The sequence below is a fragment of the Lepisosteus oculatus genome, chromosome 14, assembly GCF_040954835.1.
Source record: "Lepisosteus oculatus isolate fLepOcu1 chromosome 14, fLepOcu1.hap2, whole genome shotgun sequence".
NCBI lineage: Eukaryota > Metazoa > Chordata > Actinopteri > Semionotiformes > Lepisosteidae > Lepisosteus > Lepisosteus oculatus.
The window spans coordinates 50,446,439-50,467,465 of NC_090709.1; the positions used below are offsets into that span (position 1 = coordinate 50,446,439).

Consider the following 21,027-nt stretch of genomic DNA (forward strand, 5'->3'; position numbering starts at 1 on the left):
GCCATAAAAAATGACACTCGTCATCTTTTCTTCTACATTCACAGGTTTTACGCTAAAGACAAAAAAAAATTGTTGTCGTTTTCATGCCAGCTGGCACTAATTATTCTGCACCAACAGGGAAGATTAGTATTTTATCTATCGCAATATGTGTGGAATTTGTTTTTTAAAAAGTTGTTCCAGAAATGAACACTTCCATTAAAGTTAAGGCAGACACCTGTTGCTGTCCACAATGACCAACTCTGCATGGCAAGAGAGGAAGAAAAGCACTGTGGTGATTTGAACCCAGAAGCTTATTTACTAGATAAGGTTCCATGACACCTAGCTCAGCACTCCCACACCCCTCAAACAACACAAGCTTCCTCCTGGACCCGTTTCTGACAGGGACAGTGGAAACCCCCCTGAAAGGGATTGGCTAAGGAGAGGGATAAAAAGACCTGAGACAGAACAGAGGGGGCTCCCGATTCCCACTGGACCCTGGAGACGACACAGGCAGCACAAGGGAAGCTGCAGAGTGCAAGACCCCGGAGGTACTCTGCAGAGACTTCTAATACCTGGAGGCAAGGATCTACTGGTTCAGTAACTGACGACAACGAGAGACATTGGCATTGAAACAGAGGTACTGTACAGAGACTTTTAACACCTGAAGGTGAGGAACAAGGAAACTGGCACAGTTAGCCGATTCAAAGTGAAAGGAATGTAATACAGTCGCAGAGGATTTCTATTGTTACCTGAACAGAGAATGGGGAAATAGGACTGGGCGATACCCCTCTCCTCAAAGTGGGCCATCAGAGACTACAGGTACTAAGTAGAGACGTTCGAGTGACCTCTCTTTAGTATTTTACAGGAAAGACTGCTGCCCCTCTCTATTCATTTTGACCCTGGGAAGGACCTCTTGCTGCTGTGAATTCTGTTTTCGTTGTGTTTTTGGGTGATAGTGAATGTGAATGTAGTTGGAAAATAAAAAGGGCACTTATACAATACAAATGCTTGTCGCTGGTCTGTGTGTGCATTGGTAATTCTAGGAGATAAAAGAACCTGTGGTAATGTAGAGGGGCCCTAGCACCCCGTTTGTATTGCTAGGTGGTGTAGTCGTACACGAGGCAGGAACATCCCTCGCCCATAGGGTTCACCTTACTCTGACACCTTCTTTGTCTATGTTTTTTGAGTGTACTGCAAATGATCTTAGTATCGAAGTGCCGCCCCACATAACCGATCCGAACAATCTGCTTTACAGAGGAGCACTGCCGGAGCTTATCGTTGGCAAACTGAAGACCAGGCTGACCTCTTCTGTGACTCTTGAACACTGAGTCTCAAGGTTGTGAATTCAAACTCCACACTGGTGGGAAATTCCATAGGTAATGATCACATTTTCTTGCATGCTTCTGTAGGGTTTGGGCATTTACTTGGACAATTATTAATTGTAGCAGTAAATCACAAAAATTGATTCTTTTGATGGCTTTAGAATCCAACCATGCAATATAACTCAAACAACGCGCACACACAGGTACTAATACACAAGGAAACATTTATTAATACATAGAATATGCATATAAACAGATCTTATCGAGAGGGTTATCAGAATACAGAAGGTATATATTCAGTCAGTTACAAAGAGTTACATATATCAAGAGGACATTCAGTTTATCATTCATTTAGACTGTTTCGTAATTGAACTTGGTTATAACTTCTACATTAGATACTCAAAACAAGTACATAACTCTTGTTGGGATAACAATTGAATTCTCGAGCAGTAATGCAGTGAAGTTGAATACTCATCCAATCTCTGGGGATTCAGATCTCCTGCGGGCACAAAGAAAGAGTTTCAGGCTGTTGCTGTCCAATCCGTGCTCTCTGGCTCGGTGCCAAGCTGTGCTGTGCGGCTTGCGACGGTGCACTGCTGATGCTCACTGAACGGCTAGTTAGTGTTGGCTTTAACTAGCAAAGTTTGTGCACAGGAGAAAAGATGACTGTGGGTCCCAGCAAGACAGGAATAGGACCGGTTCGTTCCTGATGAAGAGCTAGTTCTGAATAGTGATTCAGCTGTCCACAGTTCTGATCTGTTCACGAGGCCTGCTGCTGGTGCTAACCTCGGGTGGATCCTCTGGTTACTCTCTGGCAACCTCAGCTCTCGACTCTTAGAACAAAGGAAAGTTCTGGCACTCGGACACACTGGCCGTTCCGTGGTTGTCCGGGTTGAGTCTCAGGATGGTCAGGAGGCACGGTGCGAGAATGTCCTGCCCTTGGGAGCCTTCTGCTCCTGGGCCGTCCTGCCCTGGAATTCTCCTTTGAATTCCCTTTAGAAAAGTCCACAGAATTCCACCAGGCCCTCTGTGTTGCCTTTTTTTACCTGGAGGAACTTCAGCTCATTGATTGGCTGAAAGTTCCATGGGCATCAGAGTCCCACGTGGGTTACTCGGCCCTACCAGTCCCTGATTGGTTGATCAAGGTGAGATATGAGTCACTTACAGATGCAGCCATTCAAAATGAGCGGTAAAAACCCGCGGTACAGTAACCAACCCGCGGGGCACCGTAGGGCACCGCAGGGCAAGTGATTGGCTGGCCAAAATGACCGACAGGGGCACTCGTGGTGCATTGGTTGGTAGTGCAAAGATTTAATCATTTAATGTCTTTACTGTGCACATTTTAATCCGCTTAGTTTTGAATATTTATATGGATTTTACCACTAAAGGGAAATTTTAGTATCTGAGCCTAAAAAGAAGAGGAGCATAACGCATCTGAAGGTCATAAACGATATTAATTTAGGAACATAAACATTACTGTATGTATGTAAACTGTACTGTATATGGCTGGTCTTGGTAGTTTAAAGAAAAAATACACACCAGTCTTCCAATTCTCCCTAAACATTTTAAGCATGAAAGTTTTATGAAACGGTACCCAAATATGCGATTGCTGTATAGAATGAATTTTAATTTAAAAAAATTATTTAACACGAACATTAAGCTGTTTACATCTTCCGCCTGAGAACAGTCACCCGTTGCTACCCAACGCAGAAACACAGCCACTAACTAGCAAAGAGAGGACATTAGCTACCCAATATGATAAAGAAATAAATGATTATTTTGTTTATTTCTTTTGCACATTTATTTGAACATTTCCATCGATTTTACAAGCACTTGGAAACTGTCCAATCCCTAGTTCATCAGGCATTTTACCGGTCTGGCGCCGGTCTGTGTCTTCTTGTTTTTATGTCCACTATAACAGACAATCTCCTTTGCTTTTAACCGAGCGTTTAATAATTTCCTAAAATGAAAATGATTTACTTTATTTCCCTCACGGGATCAATAAAAGTATCTTTCATCTGTCTAAACTATGGGACAGAATTCTGGGGTCTCCCCATACCAGAGATTATGGTAGGGCTTCAGAATGGTGATTGGCTGACACCATCTGACACCCCTCTGATTGGAGAAAAAAGACGTGCTGGTTTGCTATATATACTGTACCAGGAAGAGGATTTCTTTCTATTCAAAATGTGTATTTTAAAAGTTTAAGAAGTAAAAACCTTACAGCGTACACAGATTTCTAAACTGATCAGGATCGTTATCTTTGTCTTATGCATAATAATGTTCACCGCTCTGTCCAGCAAATTAATAATAAACTTTATTTTATATAGCTTTTTAAACGAATAAGTAATTAGATTGCTCATAAACCTAATCACTTGCTTTTTCTTTTTATTTAGGCTCAGATTTCAACTATAGATCGTATTATTAATAACCATAATAACAACCAACCAACAAAAACAACCATATAAACATAATACCAACCAAAAACATAGATAACAACCACAATACAAAATCAAATAATCAAACCATTTTACTCTCGCAAAGTCCTCCAATTATCATAATCCCGCCCCTTATGCAAAACCAAACCTTCCTCCCATCCCAGTTTATCCTGTTTATCATAAACAAAATCCACCTCAATTTTCAACATAAAGCATTACACAAAATCAATACCTCAACACTCCATACTCAACAACGATAATTCACAAACAGCCAGAACATGTAACTACACATTCCCAAACAGACCTAAGTTCCATAGCCCCGCTGCTTATGCAAAACCAACATCCCTCCCCTGTTCTCTCTCTCCCCTGGCGGTTGTAATTGTTTTTATTTTCAAATAAATTTTAGCAAAGTCATGTATTTTAAAAATCTTAATATTTTTATATTTATGTCTTTATTTAGTGGTTTCATTAGTGACAAAGGCTAAACTTTCTTGGAAAAATGTCTTTTATGTAAACCATGTTTGCTATTAATTCATTCAGGGCTAAAATATGCTCATTGTCTTCTAATGAAAGAAGGGTTCCTTTCGCCGTAGTCGGGAGCCTAGCCTTTAACTAGTAAGTACTGTACTTACTGGGTTTTTGAGGGGGGGGAGGTGTCTTTCGCTGGAAATCTCGCCTCCTACTTTGAAAATACCCGTGAAACCGGTTCAATTCGTCACAGCCAACACTCCTGCAGAGAGGGGGGTTGTACTTGCAGTGTATACAGTACACGCGTTATGCTCTTCGTTAATGTCTGTGAAGTTTTATTTAATCTCTGAGCCATACTGATTCTTCTGGAAGCCAGTTTCCACCAGGGAGTAAAAAAAAAAACACACTATGGTATTCTCTCCAATGCAGTGCAGTTAAAAACATACCTCTGATGCTGCTCCTAAATGAATATCGTTTATGACCATCAGAAGCTTTATGCTCCTTTTCTTTTTTCCAGTGGATTGAACAGGGAGAGGCATTTCATGATGTACTTTTCATTGATGAAACAACAGTGGCTCTGGAACAGTTTTCAACCAAGTCGTTTTATAAAAAGGGGAGATATGTACACGTTACTGAAGCTAAAAGTTTAGCCTTTGTCACTAATGTAACCACTAAATAAAGACGTATAGAAATCCCTACGTTACAGACTGTATATGGCTGGTATTGGTGGTTTAAAGAAAAAATACACACCAGTATTCCACTTTCTCCCTAAACATTTTTAGGATCAGAGTCTTACATGTGGTTATTTCGGAAACGTTTGTACGTGCTCCTTCTGACCATGTTACTGTTTACTGTTACTGACCATATTAAGTTTAAGTGCCTGTGGGCACTTTTCCTTTCCGTGGGGGGTGGACCGTCTTTCATTAGAAGGTTAGTCTGTTTTACTCTGAGAATGTAGAGGGGGTGGAAAGTGCCCGCGGTCATTTAATTAGTATTAAAATTCATACTGATTCCCGACATAGGAATATTCGTGTGTGGTCAAAAAATGGCATAAAAACGACAAAGTGAAGGCTGTGAAAACATTCACAATGTACTTTATACACAAAGCAAATATACCCCCCCCACCCCCCTCTCAATTCAATTCAAGCTGCTTTATTAGCATGACAGATGGGTACAATCAGTGTTGGGTATTTACTTTGCTTTGAGATGCCACTTTTAGGTGATATATAAAATCAAGGCTTTAATTTGCTTTAACTCCGCAAGTCTGAGTTCTTGTGTCTGTCCTATCCGAACCCGAAAGTATTACAATATGTATCTTTATAGCAGGTGGTGTACAGCTTTTTAGTATAGATTACACCTTTCTAAAATGTATTTAAAAAATAAAAACGATTACAATCTAATCTTTCCACGTTTGATCCCAAAATAAATCTAAACGGGGAGAAAGCTATGCTGAAAGTTTATTAAGATACTTAGAAGACAAAGATATCAATTTATGTTGCATTTGTCTGATTGTGAATCAAAAACACATATATTTAAGCCCGCATTTGCGATTTAAATCAAAACGTTATTTAAATCAATATAAATGTTTATATTGTAACGCCTAGGTGACTATTCATTGTTATTAAAATGACTTAAATTCGATCATGTTGTGATATTTAGAAATATAAATTTGTTTGGTGCGAGTGAGGTTTTATTTAATCTCTGACTCAGTGATGGCCTGGCATGGTGAGGTGCGCTGGCAGCTATGTGGTGTTACGCAGTGGTGGCCTGACACGGTGAGGTGCCCTGGCAGCTGTATGATGCAGTGGTGGCCGGGCACGGTGAGGTGCGCTTGCAGCTATGTGACGCAGTGGTGGCCTGACACGGTGAGGTGCCCTGGCAGCTGTATGATGCAGTGGTGGCCTGGCACGGTGAGGTGCGCTTGCAGCTATGTGACGCAGTGGTGGCCTGGCACGGTGAGGTGCGCTGGCAGCTGTGTGACGCAGTGGTGGCCTGGCACGGTGAGGTGCGCTGGCAGCTGTGTGATGCAGTGGTGGTCGGGTATGTAGAGGTGCACTGGCAGCTGTGTGTTGTGACGCAGTGGTGGCCTGGCACGGTGAGGTGCGCTGGCAGCTGTGTGATGCAGTGGTGGTCGGGTATGTAGAGGTGCACTGGCAGCTGTGTGGTGTGAAGCAGTGGTGGCCTGGCACGGTGAGGTGTGCTGGCAGCTGTGTGATGCAGTGGTGGCCTGGCACGGTGAGGTGAGCTGGCAGCTGTGTGATGCAGTGGTGGCCTGGCACGGTGAGTTGCGCTGGCAGCTGTGTGGTGTGATGCAGTGGTGGCCTGGCATGGTGAGGTGCGCTGGCAGCTATGTGGTGTTACGCAGTTGTGGCCTGACACGGTGAGGTGCCCTGGCAGCTGTATGATGCAGTGGTGGCCTGGCACGGTGAGGTGCGCATGCAGCTATGTGACGCAGTGGTGGCCTGGCACAGTGAGGTGCGCTGGCAGCTGTGTGATGCAGTGGTGGCCGGGCACGGTGAGTTGCGCTGGCAGCTGTGTGGTGTGACGCAGTGGTGGCCTCGCACGGTGAGGTGCACTGGCAGCTGTGTGATGCAGTGGTGGTCGGGTATGTAGAGGTGCACTGGCAGCTGTGTGTTGTGATGCAGTGGTGGCCTGGCACGGTGAGGTGCACTGGCAGCTGTGTGATGCAGTGGTGGCCTGGCACGGTGAGGTGCGCTGGCAGCTGTGTGGTGTGATGCAGTGGTGGCCTGACACGGTGAGGTGCGCTGGCATCTGTGTGACGCAGTGGTGGCCTGGCACGGTGAGGTGCGCTGGCAGCTGTGTGATGCAGTGGTGGTCGGGTATGTAGAGGTGCACTGGCAGCTGTGTGTTGTGACGCAGTGGTGGCCTGGCACGGTGAGGTGCGCTGACAGCTGTGTGGTGTGACGCAGTGGTGGCCTGGCACGGTGAAGTGCGCTGGCAGCTGTGTGGTGTGACGCAGTGGTGGCCCGTTACGGTGAGGTGCACTGGCAGCTGTGTGGTGTGACTCTGTGGTGGCCTGGCATGGTGAAGTGCGCTTGCAGCTGTGTGATGCAGTGGTGGCCTGGCACGCTGAGGTGCGCTGGCAGCTGTGTGGTTTGACGCAGCTGGTGGCATGGCACGGTGAGGTGCGCTGGCAGCTGTGTGATGCAGTGGTGGTCGGGTATGTAGAGGTGCACTGGCAGCTGTGTGTTGTGACGCAGTGGTGGCCTGGTACGGTGAGGTGCGCTGGCAGCTGTGTGGTGTGACACTGTGGTGGCCTGGCACGGTGAGGTGCGCTGGCAGCTATGTGATGCAGTGGTGGCCTGGCACGGTGAGGTGCGCTGGCAGCTGTGTGATGCAGTGGTGGCCTGGCACGGTGAGGTGCGCTGGCAGCTGTGTGGTGTGACGCAGTGGTGGAAATGTTCACCATGTTTCACCATGCTGAAAATGTTTGTACCAGACTTTTTTGAGGCCTGTTTAATTGTGTCTGAAGTCTGATGTTGTAAATTTTATTGTTAAAAAGATCCATGAAAATGTCACTACTAAAGTTAGCTGGTACTGTTGTATTGTAAGTGGCAAGTAGAGCTCATATTTTAGATTTTGTGAAGTTGCTAGCGTTGAACTGTGTGTTGGATGCACATGAATATATTCATTATATGCCAGCGCACCTCACCGTGCCAGGCCACCACTGCATCACATAGCTGCCAGCGCACCTCACCGTGCCAGGCCACCACTGCGTCACAACACACAGCTGCCAGTGCACCTCTACATACCCGACCACCACTGCATCACACAGCTGCCAGCGCACCTCACTGTGCCAGGCCACCACTGCGTCACATAGCTGCAAGCGCACCTCACCGTGCCAGGCCACCACTGCATCATACAGCTGCCAGGGCACCTCACCGTGTCAGGCCACCACTGCGTAACACCACATAGCTGCCAGCGCACCTCACCATGCCAGGCCATCACTGAGTCAGAGATTAAATAAAACCTCACTCGCACCAAACAAATTTATATTTCTAAATATCACAACATGATCGAATTTAAGTCATTTTAATAACAATGAATAGTCACCTAGGCGTTACAATATAAACATTTATATTGATTTAAATAACGTTTTGATTTAAATCGCAAATGCGGGTTTAAATATATGTGTTTTTTGATTCACAATCAGACAAATGCAACATAAATTGATATCTTTGTCTTCTAAGTATCTTAATAAACTTTCAGCATAGCTTTCTCCCCGTTTAGATTTATTTTGGGATCAAACGTGGAAAGATTAGATTGTAATCGTTTTTATTTTTTAAATACATTTTAGAAAAGTGTAATCTATACTAAAAAGCTGTACACCACCTGCTATAAAGATACATATTGTAATACTTTCGGGTTCGGATAGGACAGACACAAGAACTCAGACTTGCGGAGTTAAAGCAAGTTAAAGCCTTAATTTTATATATCACCTTTAAAAGTGGCATCTCAAAGCAAAGTAAATACCCAACACTGATTGTACCCATCTGTCATGCTAATAAAGCAGCTTGAATTGAATTGAGAGGGGGGGGGGGGGGGTATATTTGCTTTGTGTATAAAGTACATTGTGAATGTTTTCACAGCCTTCACTTTGTCGTTTTTATGCCATTTTTTGACCACGCACGAATATTCCTATGTCCGTATTTTCGCAAGGGAATCAGTGTGAATTTTAATACTAATTAAATGACCGCGGGCACTTTCCACCCCCTCTACATTCTCAGAGTAGAACAGACTAACCTTCTAATGAAAGACGGTCCACCCCCCACGGACAGGAAAAGTGCCCACAGGCACTTAAACTTAATATGGTCAGTAACAGTAAACAGTAACATGGTCAGAAGGAGCACGTACAAACGTTTCCGAAATAACCACATGTAAGACTCTGATGCTTAAAATGTTTAGGGAGAAAGTGGAATACTGGTGTGTATTTTTTCTTTAAACTACCAATACCAGCCATATACAGTCTGTAACGTAGGGATTTCTATATGTCTTTATTTAGTGGTTACATTAGTGACAAAGGCTAAACTTTTAGCTTCAGTAACGTGTACATATCTCCCCTTTTTATAAAACGACTTGGTTGAAAACTGTTCCAGAGCCACTGTTGTTTCATCAGTGAAAAGTACATCATGAAATGCCTCTCCCTGTTCAATCCACTGGAAAAAAGAAAAGGAGCATAAAGCTTCTGATGGTCATAAACGATATTCATTAAGGAGCAGCATCAGAGGTATGTTTTTAACTGCACTGCATTGGAGAGAATACCATAGTGTGTTTTTTTTTTTACTCCCTGGTGGAAACTGGCTTCCAGAAGAATCAGTATGGCTCAGAGATTAAATAAAACTTCACAGACATTAACGAAGAGCATAACGTGTGTACTGTATACACTGCAAGTACAACCCAACTCTCTGCAGGAGTGCTGGCTGTGACGAATTGAACCGGTTTCATGGGTAGGAGGCGAGATTTCCAGCGAAAGACACCTCCCCCCCTCAAAAACCCAGTAAGTACAGTACTTACTAGTTAAAGGCTAGGCTCCCGACTACGGCGAAAGGAACCCTTCTTTCATTAGAAGACAATGAACATATTTTAGCCCTGAATGAATTAATAGCAAACATGGTTTACATAAAAGACATTTTTCCAAGAAAGTTTAGCCTTTGTCACTAATGAAACCACTAAATAAAGACATAAATATAAAAATCTTAAGATTTTTAAAATACATGACTTTGCTAAGATTTATTTGAAAATAAAAACAATTACAACCGCCAGGGGAGAGAGAGAACAGGGGAGGGATGTTGGTTCTGCATAAGGGGCGGGGCTATGGAAATTAGGTCTGTTTGGGAATGTGTAGTTACATGTTCTGGCTGTTTGTGAATTATCGTTGTTGAGTATGGAGTGTTGAGGTATTGATTTTGTGTAATGCTTTATGTTGAAAATTGAGGTGGATTTTGTTTATGAGAAACAGGATAAACTGGGATGGGAGGAAGGTTTGGTTTTGCATAAAGGGCGGGAGTATGATAATTGGAGGACTTTGCGAGAGTAAAATGGTTTGATTATTTGATTTTGTATTGTGGTTGTTATCTATGTTTTTGGTTGGTATTATGTTTATATGGTTGTTTTTGTTGGTTGGTTGTTATTATGGTTATTAATAATACGATCTATAGTTGAAATCTGAGCCTAAATAAAAAGAAAAAGCAAGTGATTAGGTTTATGAGCAATCTAATTACTTATTCGTTTAAAACGCTATATAAAATAAAGTTTATTATTAATTTGCTGGACAGAGCGGTGAACATTATTATGCATAAGACAAAGATAACGATCCTGATCAGTTTAGAAATCTGTGTACGCTGTAAGGTTTTTTCTTCTTAAACTTTTAAAATACACGTTTTGAATAGAAAGAAATCCTCTTCCTGGTACAGTATGTATAGCAAACCAGCACGTCTATTTTCTCCAATCAGAGGGGTGTCAGATGGTGTCAGCCAATCACCATTCTGAAGCCCTACCATAATCTCTGGTATGGGGAGACCCCAAAATTCTGTCCCATAGTTTAGACAGATGATAGATAATTTTATTGATCCTGTGAGGGAAATAAAGTAAATCATTTTCATTTTAGGAAATTATTAAACGCTCGGTTAAAAGCAAAGGAGATTGTCTGTTATAGTGGACATAAAAACAAGAGTTCCCTGGCATTATATCCTGGAAGACACAGACCGGCGCCAGACCGGTAAAATGCCTGATGAAGTAGGGATTGGACAGTTTCCAAGTGCTTGTACAATCGATAGAAATGTTCAAATAAATGTGCAAAAGAAATAAACAAAATAATCATTTATTTCTTTATCATATTGGGTAGCTAATGTCCTCTCTTTGCTAGTTAGTGGCTGTGTTTCTGCGTTGGGTAGCAACGGGTGACTGTTCTCAGGCGGAAGATGTAAACAGCTTAATGTTCGTGTTAAATAATTTTTTTAAATTCAATTAAACGGGCACAGTTAAGACATTAAATATACATATACATACTGTATACAGTACAGTTTGCATACAGTAATATGTTTATGTTACACGATTAAAAAATAAATAAAAATGAAAAGTCCAGCACCAGCTGGATTCGAACACACAACCTGTCAGTTGGTAGTCACACACCTAGACCAGTAGGCTACAAGACAGCTCGCATGAACAGGCAGGTGAAACAGCCCTACACAGCCCTGTCACAGCACACGGATGTAATCATACCATATTATATTCCCTTTTAATCAAATTCTAAAAGGATGCTTGTTGACTCCGGTATCACGTTAAAGACTTCGAAGCTTACAATGTTTAGGGAGAAATGGAATACTGGTGTGTATTTTTTTCTTTAAAGTACCAAGACCAGCTATATACTGTATGTTTATGTTCCAAAATTAATATCGTTTATGGCCTTCACACGCGTTACAGTATGCTCCTATTCTTTTTATGCTCAGCTACTAAGATTTCCCTTCAGTGGTAAAATTCAATAGCTACAACGGGCACAATAAAGACGTTTACAGTAAGTCTTTCTACGACAGACCAACAGACCACGAGTGCCCCTGTTGGTCAACCAATCACGCACCGCGGTACCCCGTGTCATCTTACCTGCGGTACGTGTCTGTACCACTCACTTTGAATGGCTGCATCTGTATATAAGTGTAAGCAATTATTAGTAAGGCCCCTCAGTAGTTGAGATCTCTGTTATACCCATCTAGAAACATGCAATCAGCATGTTATTGATGAAGCAATAGTCACAACATTATTCCACACCTCTAACCCTGCACTAGGGGGCATGCTTCAGGCTCGGGCCAGGGTGAGAGGCGGGTTATGATGACAGTCATGCTTTCTACACCTTATACTGAGCTCAGAAATGGACCGAGCGGACATCTCACGAGCAGATCCCTCCGCGTATAAGAAAGGCAACTTGTCTCGGCAAAAATACCGCGGTATTTTGCGTCATCGCGCGTCAGGATGCACGACGCCGTAGCCAATTACCTCCGGTACGTGTCTGTACCGCGCATTTTGAATGGCTGCATCTGTACATCAAAGATGAGCAGTGTGTGTCGTGTTCACAGCTGATAACTAGAAGATTGTCACGATATTAATTCCCCCTCCTTAAGGGTGCTCCAGCCCTTTCACTTAAGACTTCATTCTCTGCACCTGTTTCCCATTCCCAGCCCACCTTAAAAGCCAGGCGCTGACGCTCATCCGGGCTCTGCATCTGATTTCCGTATCGTGCGAGTCTGGGACATGGAAGCGCCTGGTCCCGTTAAGGTTTTAATCTCGGTTCCCGTTCCTGTTCCCTGTCCGCCGGTCTTCGCGGTTTTTAACTTGTTCTGATGGATCTTCTGGTTTTGGACTTTCTTGTGTGTTTTGGATATTCCCTTAGGACTTCTCTTTTGGATTGTTCGCCTCGGCCACACCTCCGCTGTGCACCAGCGCACCTTGGACACGCCCCCCTGTCTTCAGCCCCGTATTCCTGCATGACGTTTCACCAGTGTTTCCCCACTTCGTCGGATTGTGTCGTCCGCATAGGGTCCGGAAAGAACTGTTTGTTACAAAGATGTCTGGAAGAGCCAAAGGCGGAAAGGGACTTGGGAAAGGAGGCGCTAAGCGTCACCATAAGGTTCTCCGTGACAACATCCAGGGAATCACCAAGCCCGCCATCCGCCGCCTGGCTCGCCGTGGTGGAGTGAAGCGGATCTCCGGGCTGATCTACGAGGAGACCCGCGGGGTGCTGAAGGTGTTCCTGGAGAACGTCATCCGCGACGCCGTCACCTACACCGAGCATGCCAAGAGGAAGACCGTCACCGCCATGGACGTGGTGTACGTGCTGAAGCGCAAGGGCCGCACCCTGTACGGCTTCGGAGGCTAAACAGGAGCGGAGCTTCACTACCGGACCCCGACGTATAAACCCAGGTGACCCAGTGACATTTGTCACTGCTGAGGTTGCTTTATGGGTCTTTTTTCTATACTGTGCTGATCAATTGGAAATCAAATTGCAAAAAAGACCCGTTCCCACACCTAAGGTCAAATATTAGGAATCAAAACTGCTAGAGTGTATGGAAGCACACAGCTTTATCAAGATTTCCAAGTGCAAGATCTTTTTATTCATAAAAGACCCTATTTATGAGAAATATTAATATTAATACAGAATCTTTTTTCACCAAATAAATGGGCTTCCTGACTTCAGAAAGCCTTCTAGACAAATACTAATAGAGCAAAAATTCCAGTTGGTAAATGAAATGAAAACACATACCCTACCAAACCTTGAGTACAGGCCATTCAGGGTGATAATACAGAACCATTTATAATTCAACAAATGAAACCTGTCAACTGGTAATCACCACTTATCATAAAAAATAAGTAGCAATACACAGTAGGGGTCTCTTGGGTGCAAGTTAAATCCATGCAAGAAGGGGGTTTAGTGTTGTATTTCCAAATCAGATATGCAAATGAGAGATCTGGCCCAGCCAATCTCAAAGCTCCCTTGGTCTGGAATGGAGCTGCTCCCCTCTTCTAGTTATTCACACTGGAGTTAGGTTACATATTAGCACATTTCATCTAACAGGTACTCCAGAAACAAAAACGTAAACAAATGACCTGGAATGTGACCACACCTATTAGAATGTAGTTCAACAGATAACTTGTAAACCTTGTCATAAGATTTTTTTTGTTCTACAAAATATACTTTATTCCGCAAAATAAACATCTCAAAAGAAACATCTCACACATATTAACACTCCATGTAATAAATAACAACGGCGTAACGGAGATTGATTGTCCGTTATCAATCTTTGCAAGTGGGGGCGGATTTGCGCAAATAAGAGAGTCCCTCCAAACCTACAACTCGCTATTGTCCTTTAATCCCTGTATAGGGCCCAAAGTCCTTTCCAGCGCTCCCTCGCCGTGGGGAAACCCCATTTGGCAACTAGGCACTTCGTCCTCCTCCTGAGGTCCGATGGGCTCCCGCAGCGCCCGACAGAGGTTGCAGTAGAAGATGCAGTCGAGTTTCAGGGAGAAATGTGGGACATCTCGACCCCCTTCCTTGACCGGCTGACACATCCGGTTTCTCGTGACGTACTCGTACTTCCCGCCCCATACGAAGCCGAAGATCATCCCTTGCAGCGCTCGTCTGAGTCTGGCCGGCAGCGGGTACACCACCGCCAGGTAAACCAAAGCCGGCAGGATCACTTTCCCTGTGTAGGACAGCGACCGCGTTTTCCACAGACCCAGCTTCGCGTTCACCTTGGCGATCCTCTTGGTCCAGTTGTTGGTCTCGTTGTCCTGGCTCTGGAAGGAAACCCCCAGTATTTTGAGGGGCTCCGTGCAGAGCTCGAGACCCTCCGGCGCCGTCGTCCTGTGCTTCCAGGGCCCGAAGAACTTCAGGTTGCTCTTTCGGCGGTTGAGTTTCGACCCCAAGACTCTGGAGTATTGCTCCATGACCTGCAGGGCCCTCCTCAACCCCCTGTCCGACCTCAGGAACAGCGTTGTGTCGTCGGCGTACTGGGAGATCTTCAGGGTTTCCCCCACGCCTCCCGGTATCTCCAGGCCGTCGATGACAGGGTCCCATCTCACCGTCTCTGCTAAGGGCTCTTGAAGAGCAGGGAGCCCTCCCTCATGGTGTCTCCGAGTTTCCCCCGGCGGAAGATCTCCTGCGCCACTTCCACCAGGTCTTCCGCCAGGGTGTCCCAGAAGCAGGTGTAGAATTCCTTGGGGAGTCCATCCGGCCCTGGCACCTTGCCATTCTCCATGGACAAGAGCACCGCCTTCAGCTCCTCGGCCGCAATCGGACCCTCCAAGTCCTCCCTCACCACCTCCGTCTGCTTTTCTCAAAAGAGCTCCGTGTAGAAAGCGGTGGCCGCTTCTACCTTGTCGCTCTCGCCCAGCAGTTCCTCTCCATTTCCCCGTCTCAGGCCGTGGATCACCCTCTTTTTCTGGGCTCTTCGGACCTGATTGAGTTTGCGGAGCCTCTCCTTCAGGTCCCGTGCCAGGGCTGAATTGAAGGCTCCTCCCCCGTTAGCCGAGCTGTACTCCTCCTCTAGTTGGCCCTGGAGTCGTGCAGCTTCCTTCCTCTCCCTGGCCACCTTCCGTCTGCAGTACGTCTGCGCCAGGGTTCGGGTCCTGTCTTTCACCGACTCCCACCATTCCACCATGGAGCTGTAGCCGTCTCTCAGATCGACCCAGCTCGCGTAGTATTTACGGAACAGTGCCTTGAAGTCATCTTCCTCCAGTATCTCCCGGTTCAGCTTCCAGTACCCACGACCGAATGGCGGCAGGTTGGTGTTAGCCACCACCATCAATCGCTCGTGGTCGGAATACCCCTCCGGGGACACCGTCGCCGACTCCAGGGAGCAGGTCGTGTGCAGAAAGATGTAGTCCAGGCGGCTGCACACTCCCCGGGAGTTTTTCCATGTCGTTCCGGTGTCGTTAGGGCAGCACAGTCTGAAACCGTCTACCAGGGAGAAGTGCTTGAGTAGCTACTCCAGCTCTGCCGAGCTAGCATCGCTCCCCTTCTCCCGGTCGACGTTGAAGTCCCCGCCAAGCACCACCTGTCTGTTGGTGGTGCAGCAGCTGGCCAGGTCAGCAAACACTTCCTTCAGGATAGAGGGTTCTGTTGGAGCATAGACGTTAATTGCTCTCAACTTCTGCCCCCTCCAGTCGATGTCTACGACCAGGATCCGGCCCTGCACCACCGAGAAGGAGGAAACCAGCGTCATCTCTGGGTTTCCGAGGAGGATTCCCACTCCGGAAGAGTGGACCCCTCCTACGCTCCAGCATGATTCTCCCTTCGTCCATTCCCTGCTGAATGTCAGCTTGTCGCTTTCATCCTTCAGGTGGACCTCCTGTAAGAAACAAACTGAGAAAGACTTTGAGGCCAGATCATGAAAGACTCCCCGTCTTTTCACCGGGTCTCTTAGCCCTCTCACGTTAGTTGTTAGAAAGATAAGTTTCACAGTCATGATTAAACAAGTGAAAGTTGAACCTCCTCTCTTTGTGCTTACAGTGGAAAACTTGGGAGTCTACATCTGGGCACTGTTTAGCCTAGATGTAACTCCTCTCGTGCGGGTCCTGGGGGGAATATGCTGGGATCCCTCCAGGTCTCGCTGGGGACTGAAAGGTAAACATGCTGGACAGGTCCAGCCCTACCATCAGTCCCGGCTCCAGGGCGGCTTCAAAGTAATCCTAGTCTTCCTCGAGGATACTCTCCGCAACTGCTTCGGGAAGGCTTTTTTCTTCCCTTTCTCCAGGAGTTTTGGGGACCTCCAGTTGCTCCTGGGCCTTGGGGGAGGGGGGCTCCACTTCCTGGGCTGCCTCTTCCTGTTGTTCCTGGGCCTCAGGGGAGGGGGTTCCGACTTCCTGGGCTGCCTCCTCCTGTTGTCCGTGGGACTCGGGGGAGGGGGGTTCCGTTTCCTGGGCTGTCACTTCCTGTCATCTTTGGGCCTCGGGGGGGAGGGTTTCCATTTCCTGGGCTGCCTCCTCCGTTGGTTCCTGGGCCTCGGGGGAAGAAAGTTCCGTTTCCTCTAGGACGAGGAAACGGTTCTCCCTTACCACTCTTTTCTTTTGTCCTTCCGAAGGTGGATCCTCTTTCCCTTCTTGCTGGGAGTTATCCAGGGCCCTTCCTCGGGTCAGCCATTTTGTCCGTCGTCCTGGCGGCCATCTTGAGGCACTGGTGCGGCTGGGGTGTGGCCTCGGCAGTTTCGGTTCTCTGCAGGGGAGGTGCGGGTTCTTTGTTCTCACCTATCTCCCTTTGTCTTGAGACCGGTTTCTGCCGGTCGGCTTCCACCACCTGCGCAAACGAAGGTTTGCTTACCTTGCATTAGTGAAGGAGGTGTCCCTCGACGCCGCATCCATCGCACTTTTTGGCTGCCCGGCAGGTTTTTGCCAGGTGCCCCTCTTTGTTACAGTTGTGACATCTGACGATGTCACACATGTTCTCCTTGTGGCCGGACTGTCTGCACTTCTTGCAGAAATCCGGCATCCTGGGGTAGTAAAGCTACCCCCTGTCAGCTCCGATGTTGAAGTGGGCCGGGGGGTGCTGGAAACCGTCGACGCCCTCTAGGTCCTCTTTCAGGAGGACTCGGTACTGGCGTTTGCCGTACCAGACGCCGCAACTGTCCCTGATCTCCGTCGGTTTGCCCACCACAGTTACATACCTCCCTAGGTACGCTGTTACCAGTTCCATTGGTACGTAGGGGTTGTATGTGAGGACTGTGATGGTCCTCTGGTTTGTCTTCCTCATAGGCTCCGGCCTGAAATCAGAGAAACAGGGGTGCTTACCTTTTTCTCTGATCATTTTCGTGGCCTTTTCATATGAGGCGTCCGTGGCCATGTAGGCCTCCATGTATCTCTCTGCCTTGTTGTCTTGCAGGCAGTAGAGATCTCCGGCCACCAACTGCAGGATCCCTCTCAGGAAGGTAATGAAAAAGGATTTCGCAGTTGGCATCGTCTCTGTTTTCTTGGTCCAGTGGAACCGGATCAGTGTCTTCTTGTCTGCCATCTGGAAAGGAGAAAAAAGAAAAAAGGAGAGAAAGAGAGAGAGCAAGGTCCTGTGGAGAGAAGGGTTTAGCTGCTAAAGGAGCAGCGAGGGAGCCCTGGCCTTTGTCCTTGTGGGCAAAGCCCAGCTAGGTGCAGGCGCAGGAGGAGAGAGAGGGAGGGAGCGGATAGTGCTTCCGTGTCTCGAGGAAGAAAGTAAGCACCGCGGGCAGGCCACGAGTACCTACTCCCAGCCAAGCGGCCAAGGAGGCAGAGAGAGAGAAAGGGAGAGGAGAGAGGAGAGAGCAGAGAGAGAGAACGTTGCTGCCGGATCTCACCCAGCTCAGCTGCTGCTTGGCCTTAACCCCCTAGGCTCAACCTAGGGTGATACCAGCTCAAGCGCTCTTCAGGATCTTCGATCGCCTTCTAGAACTTTGGAAAGACAAGAACTGCGGGCATGCCACTTGAACTTGATCTTAGCCAAAAGGCCGATAAAATTGGATTCCAGCTCACTGGCCCTGCAAAACTTAGTTCAAGACTTTAAACTCTCAGACACATATAGATGTATATATCCCACAACAGCAGGATATACATGGTCAGGGAGGAATAGCAGCTCCAGAATTGACTATTGCTTTGTGTCAGAGAAAATGAAAGTTGTTGGGGTCACTCTTCAGCCTGTCTTCTTTTCAGATCATCAGGCTTTAGGGTGTAGAGTGGAACTCAAGGGCGGGACTGTCTTTGGCCCAGGCCTCTGGAAACTCAACACAAAGCTGCTAGAGAACGAGGGGATTAGTATCCCGCTACAAGGAGAAACTATCACAGTGGCTGTCCTTGCAGTGTCTGTATGGGTCAGTAGGAGAGTGGTGGGAGGAGGTGAAGGTGAGGACAAAGGCCTTTTTCATGGCTGAGGGAAGGAAGGCTGCTGCGCGACGGAGAGGAGTGCTAGCCAGGAAACAGAGGCAGCTGTAGCGTCTCTACACGATGCTGCACAGTGGCTTCGATGTGCTCGAGGATATCACCCTCTTAAAAAAGGACATCCGGAGCATAGCGAAAGAAAGTAATCGAGGAGTGCTGTTAAGAAGCTGAGTGCAGTTCTTGGAAGAAAATGAGAAGTGTACTCGCTTCTTTTTCAGGAAAGTGGTAGGCTCCAAGTCTGTCATGGAAAGTGTAGTTGATGAGGAGGGAAGAGAGAGAACAGAGCCGAGTGCTATCCTCTCCTGCACTGAGGCCTTCTACTCAAGACTGTACAGCTCTACAGAGGTAAAGGATGAAGAAATTCATTTTTTTACCTCAAAGCTAGAAAACGTTTTGAGTGAAGAAGATAGGGAAGTACTTGAGAGGAATTTGACAGTAGAAATGCTGAGACAGGCTATGGAGAGCTTACAAAAGGGGAAAAATCCGGGTGCTGACGGGCTCCCTAAAGAATTTTACTGCACCTTTTGGGATCTGCTTCAGGATCCGTTACTGCTCCTATTCGAGGAAAGCTATAAGACAGAATTGCTGCCTGACTCCTTAAGAGAAGGCACTATCTCTCTCTTGTTTAAGAAAGGAGCAAAGAATGACATAAAGAACTGGAGACCCTTCAACCTGTTAGGCATGGACACTAAGATTCTGTCCAAAGCCCTTTTCCTGCTCCTACAAAATGTAGTGGCCTCACTGGTAGGGAAAGAACAGACTTGTGGGATAGCAGGACGCCTGATGAGCGACAACCTGGCCTTGTTGAGGGATGTCTGTCTGTACTCAGAGGATCGCTCCCTCCCTCTGTGCATTTTAGGTGTAGACCTAGAAAAGGCCTTTGACCGCCTAAACCGGCAGTACTTAACATCGGTACTTGAGCACATGAAGTTTGGCCCCATCATGAGAAAGTGGATTAACCTGCAGTACACAGGTAGCAACAGCAGAGTAATGGTTAATGGCAATAGATCACGCCCCTTTGAAGTCTGTTCAGGGGTGAGGCAGGGCTGCCCATTATCCCCCTTGTTATTCGTTTTGGCTATGGAGCCCTTAGCCTGTGCCTTGCGCCAGGATCAGGCCATTAATGGGATACCAGTGCCTGGAAGTGGGGGAGGAGAGGTAAAGACATCTCTATACATGGATGACGTCACCCTGCTCCTCTCTGACAATGCCTCAATTAGCAGAGCTCTGCAGTGATGTGATCGTTTCTCTTTGGCTTCCTCTGCAAAAATTAACAAATCTAAGAGTGAGATTTTTTATCAGAACTGGAGGGAGCCAAAAGAAGGACATGACCTCAGGCTGCAAGAGAAGAGAATTAAGGTCCTGGGGGTGTATTTTGGAAAAGAGATGGGAACAGTAAATTGGCAGAACAAATTGCCAATCTTAAACAAAAAACTGATGCAATGGAAGGACCGAGACCTCACCATGACAGGTAAGGTGCTGGTCATCAAAGCCGAGCTCTTGCCTGTCTTGAATTTTCTGGCTTCTACCTTCCCAATCCGACACCGTGTTGCGGCGGTGCTGAGGAGATTGATGTTTCAATTTCTATGGGGTGGGAAGCAGGAAAGACTCAGAAGGGAAATAATGTACAGGCCGCTACCCTCAGGGGGGAAGTCTGTCCCAGATATTGCTACGAAGCTGCTGTGCATTTTCCTGGCCTCTGTGCTGAGAGGCTTTGCAACAGCACCTGCAGCGCGTACCTGGACTTATTGTGCCAGGCTCTGGGTAGGTAGGGAGGTGTTCAGAGTGTGGGGTGTCAGACCCAAGCTGGATGTCCCACTCTCTGACACATGCCCTGCAATTTATGGGACAGTTAAAAGTTTTCTAAGATCTCACCCAATTCGCCATATTCCCCTCCGAGATGTCAGCGTCCAAAAACTGGAAGATTTCATTGCACCCCAGAACAATAGGCAGACCCCTGTGGGCATTTTAACATCAGCCCAAACAAGGAAGGTGTGGAAACACACATCCTCTAAGTTTCTGTGCAACATTCACAGAGATTTAGCCTGGAGTGTCGTCCACCAGTGCTTACCGGTACGAACTTTCTTAGTTCTTAGGCCTCACCCCCAGCCCTCGCTGCGTTAGGGTGGGCTGCGGCGAGGAGGAGACTGTGACCCATGTCCTGTTGTCCGGAAGCAGAAAATCTGTGGGAAATAGAGGGCATAGGTCAATATCTCAAGAAACTGTGAAAAACATTATCATGTTTAAGTAAAGAATGTGATTTGCTTCAGAAAAAAGAAATTGTTGCTATGTAACTGGTACGGTGTCAAAATGTAATAAGATGTGATCATATATACTGTTTTAAGAATGTATATTAATGTAAAGCATTTGTGATGCCCTGTATTTGATTGTGAAAAGGAAATAAAAGTTCTTAA

The 21,027-nt window shown here is 46.5% G+C and overlaps 1 protein-coding gene and 1 non-coding gene across 2 annotated transcripts; one reads left to right on the forward strand and one right to left on the reverse strand.

Moving 5' to 3' along the window:
* Positions 1 to 12,785: 12,785 nt before the first annotated feature.
* LOC138242457 (histone H4-like) lies at positions 12,786 to 13,097 on the forward strand. Its single transcript, XM_069197983.1, has one exon. It carries the CDS (start codon positions 12,786 to 12,788, stop codon positions 13,095 to 13,097), a length of 312 nt encoding a protein of 103 aa, XP_069054084.1.
* A 299-nt stretch (positions 13,098 to 13,396) lies between these two features.
* Positions 13,397 to 13,454, reverse strand: LOC138243837 (U7 small nuclear RNA). Its single transcript, XR_011192455.1, has one exon. It is a non-coding gene; the product is annotated as a U7 small nuclear RNA (small nuclear RNA).
* Between the last annotated feature and the right edge of the window lie 7,573 nt (positions 13,455 to 21,027).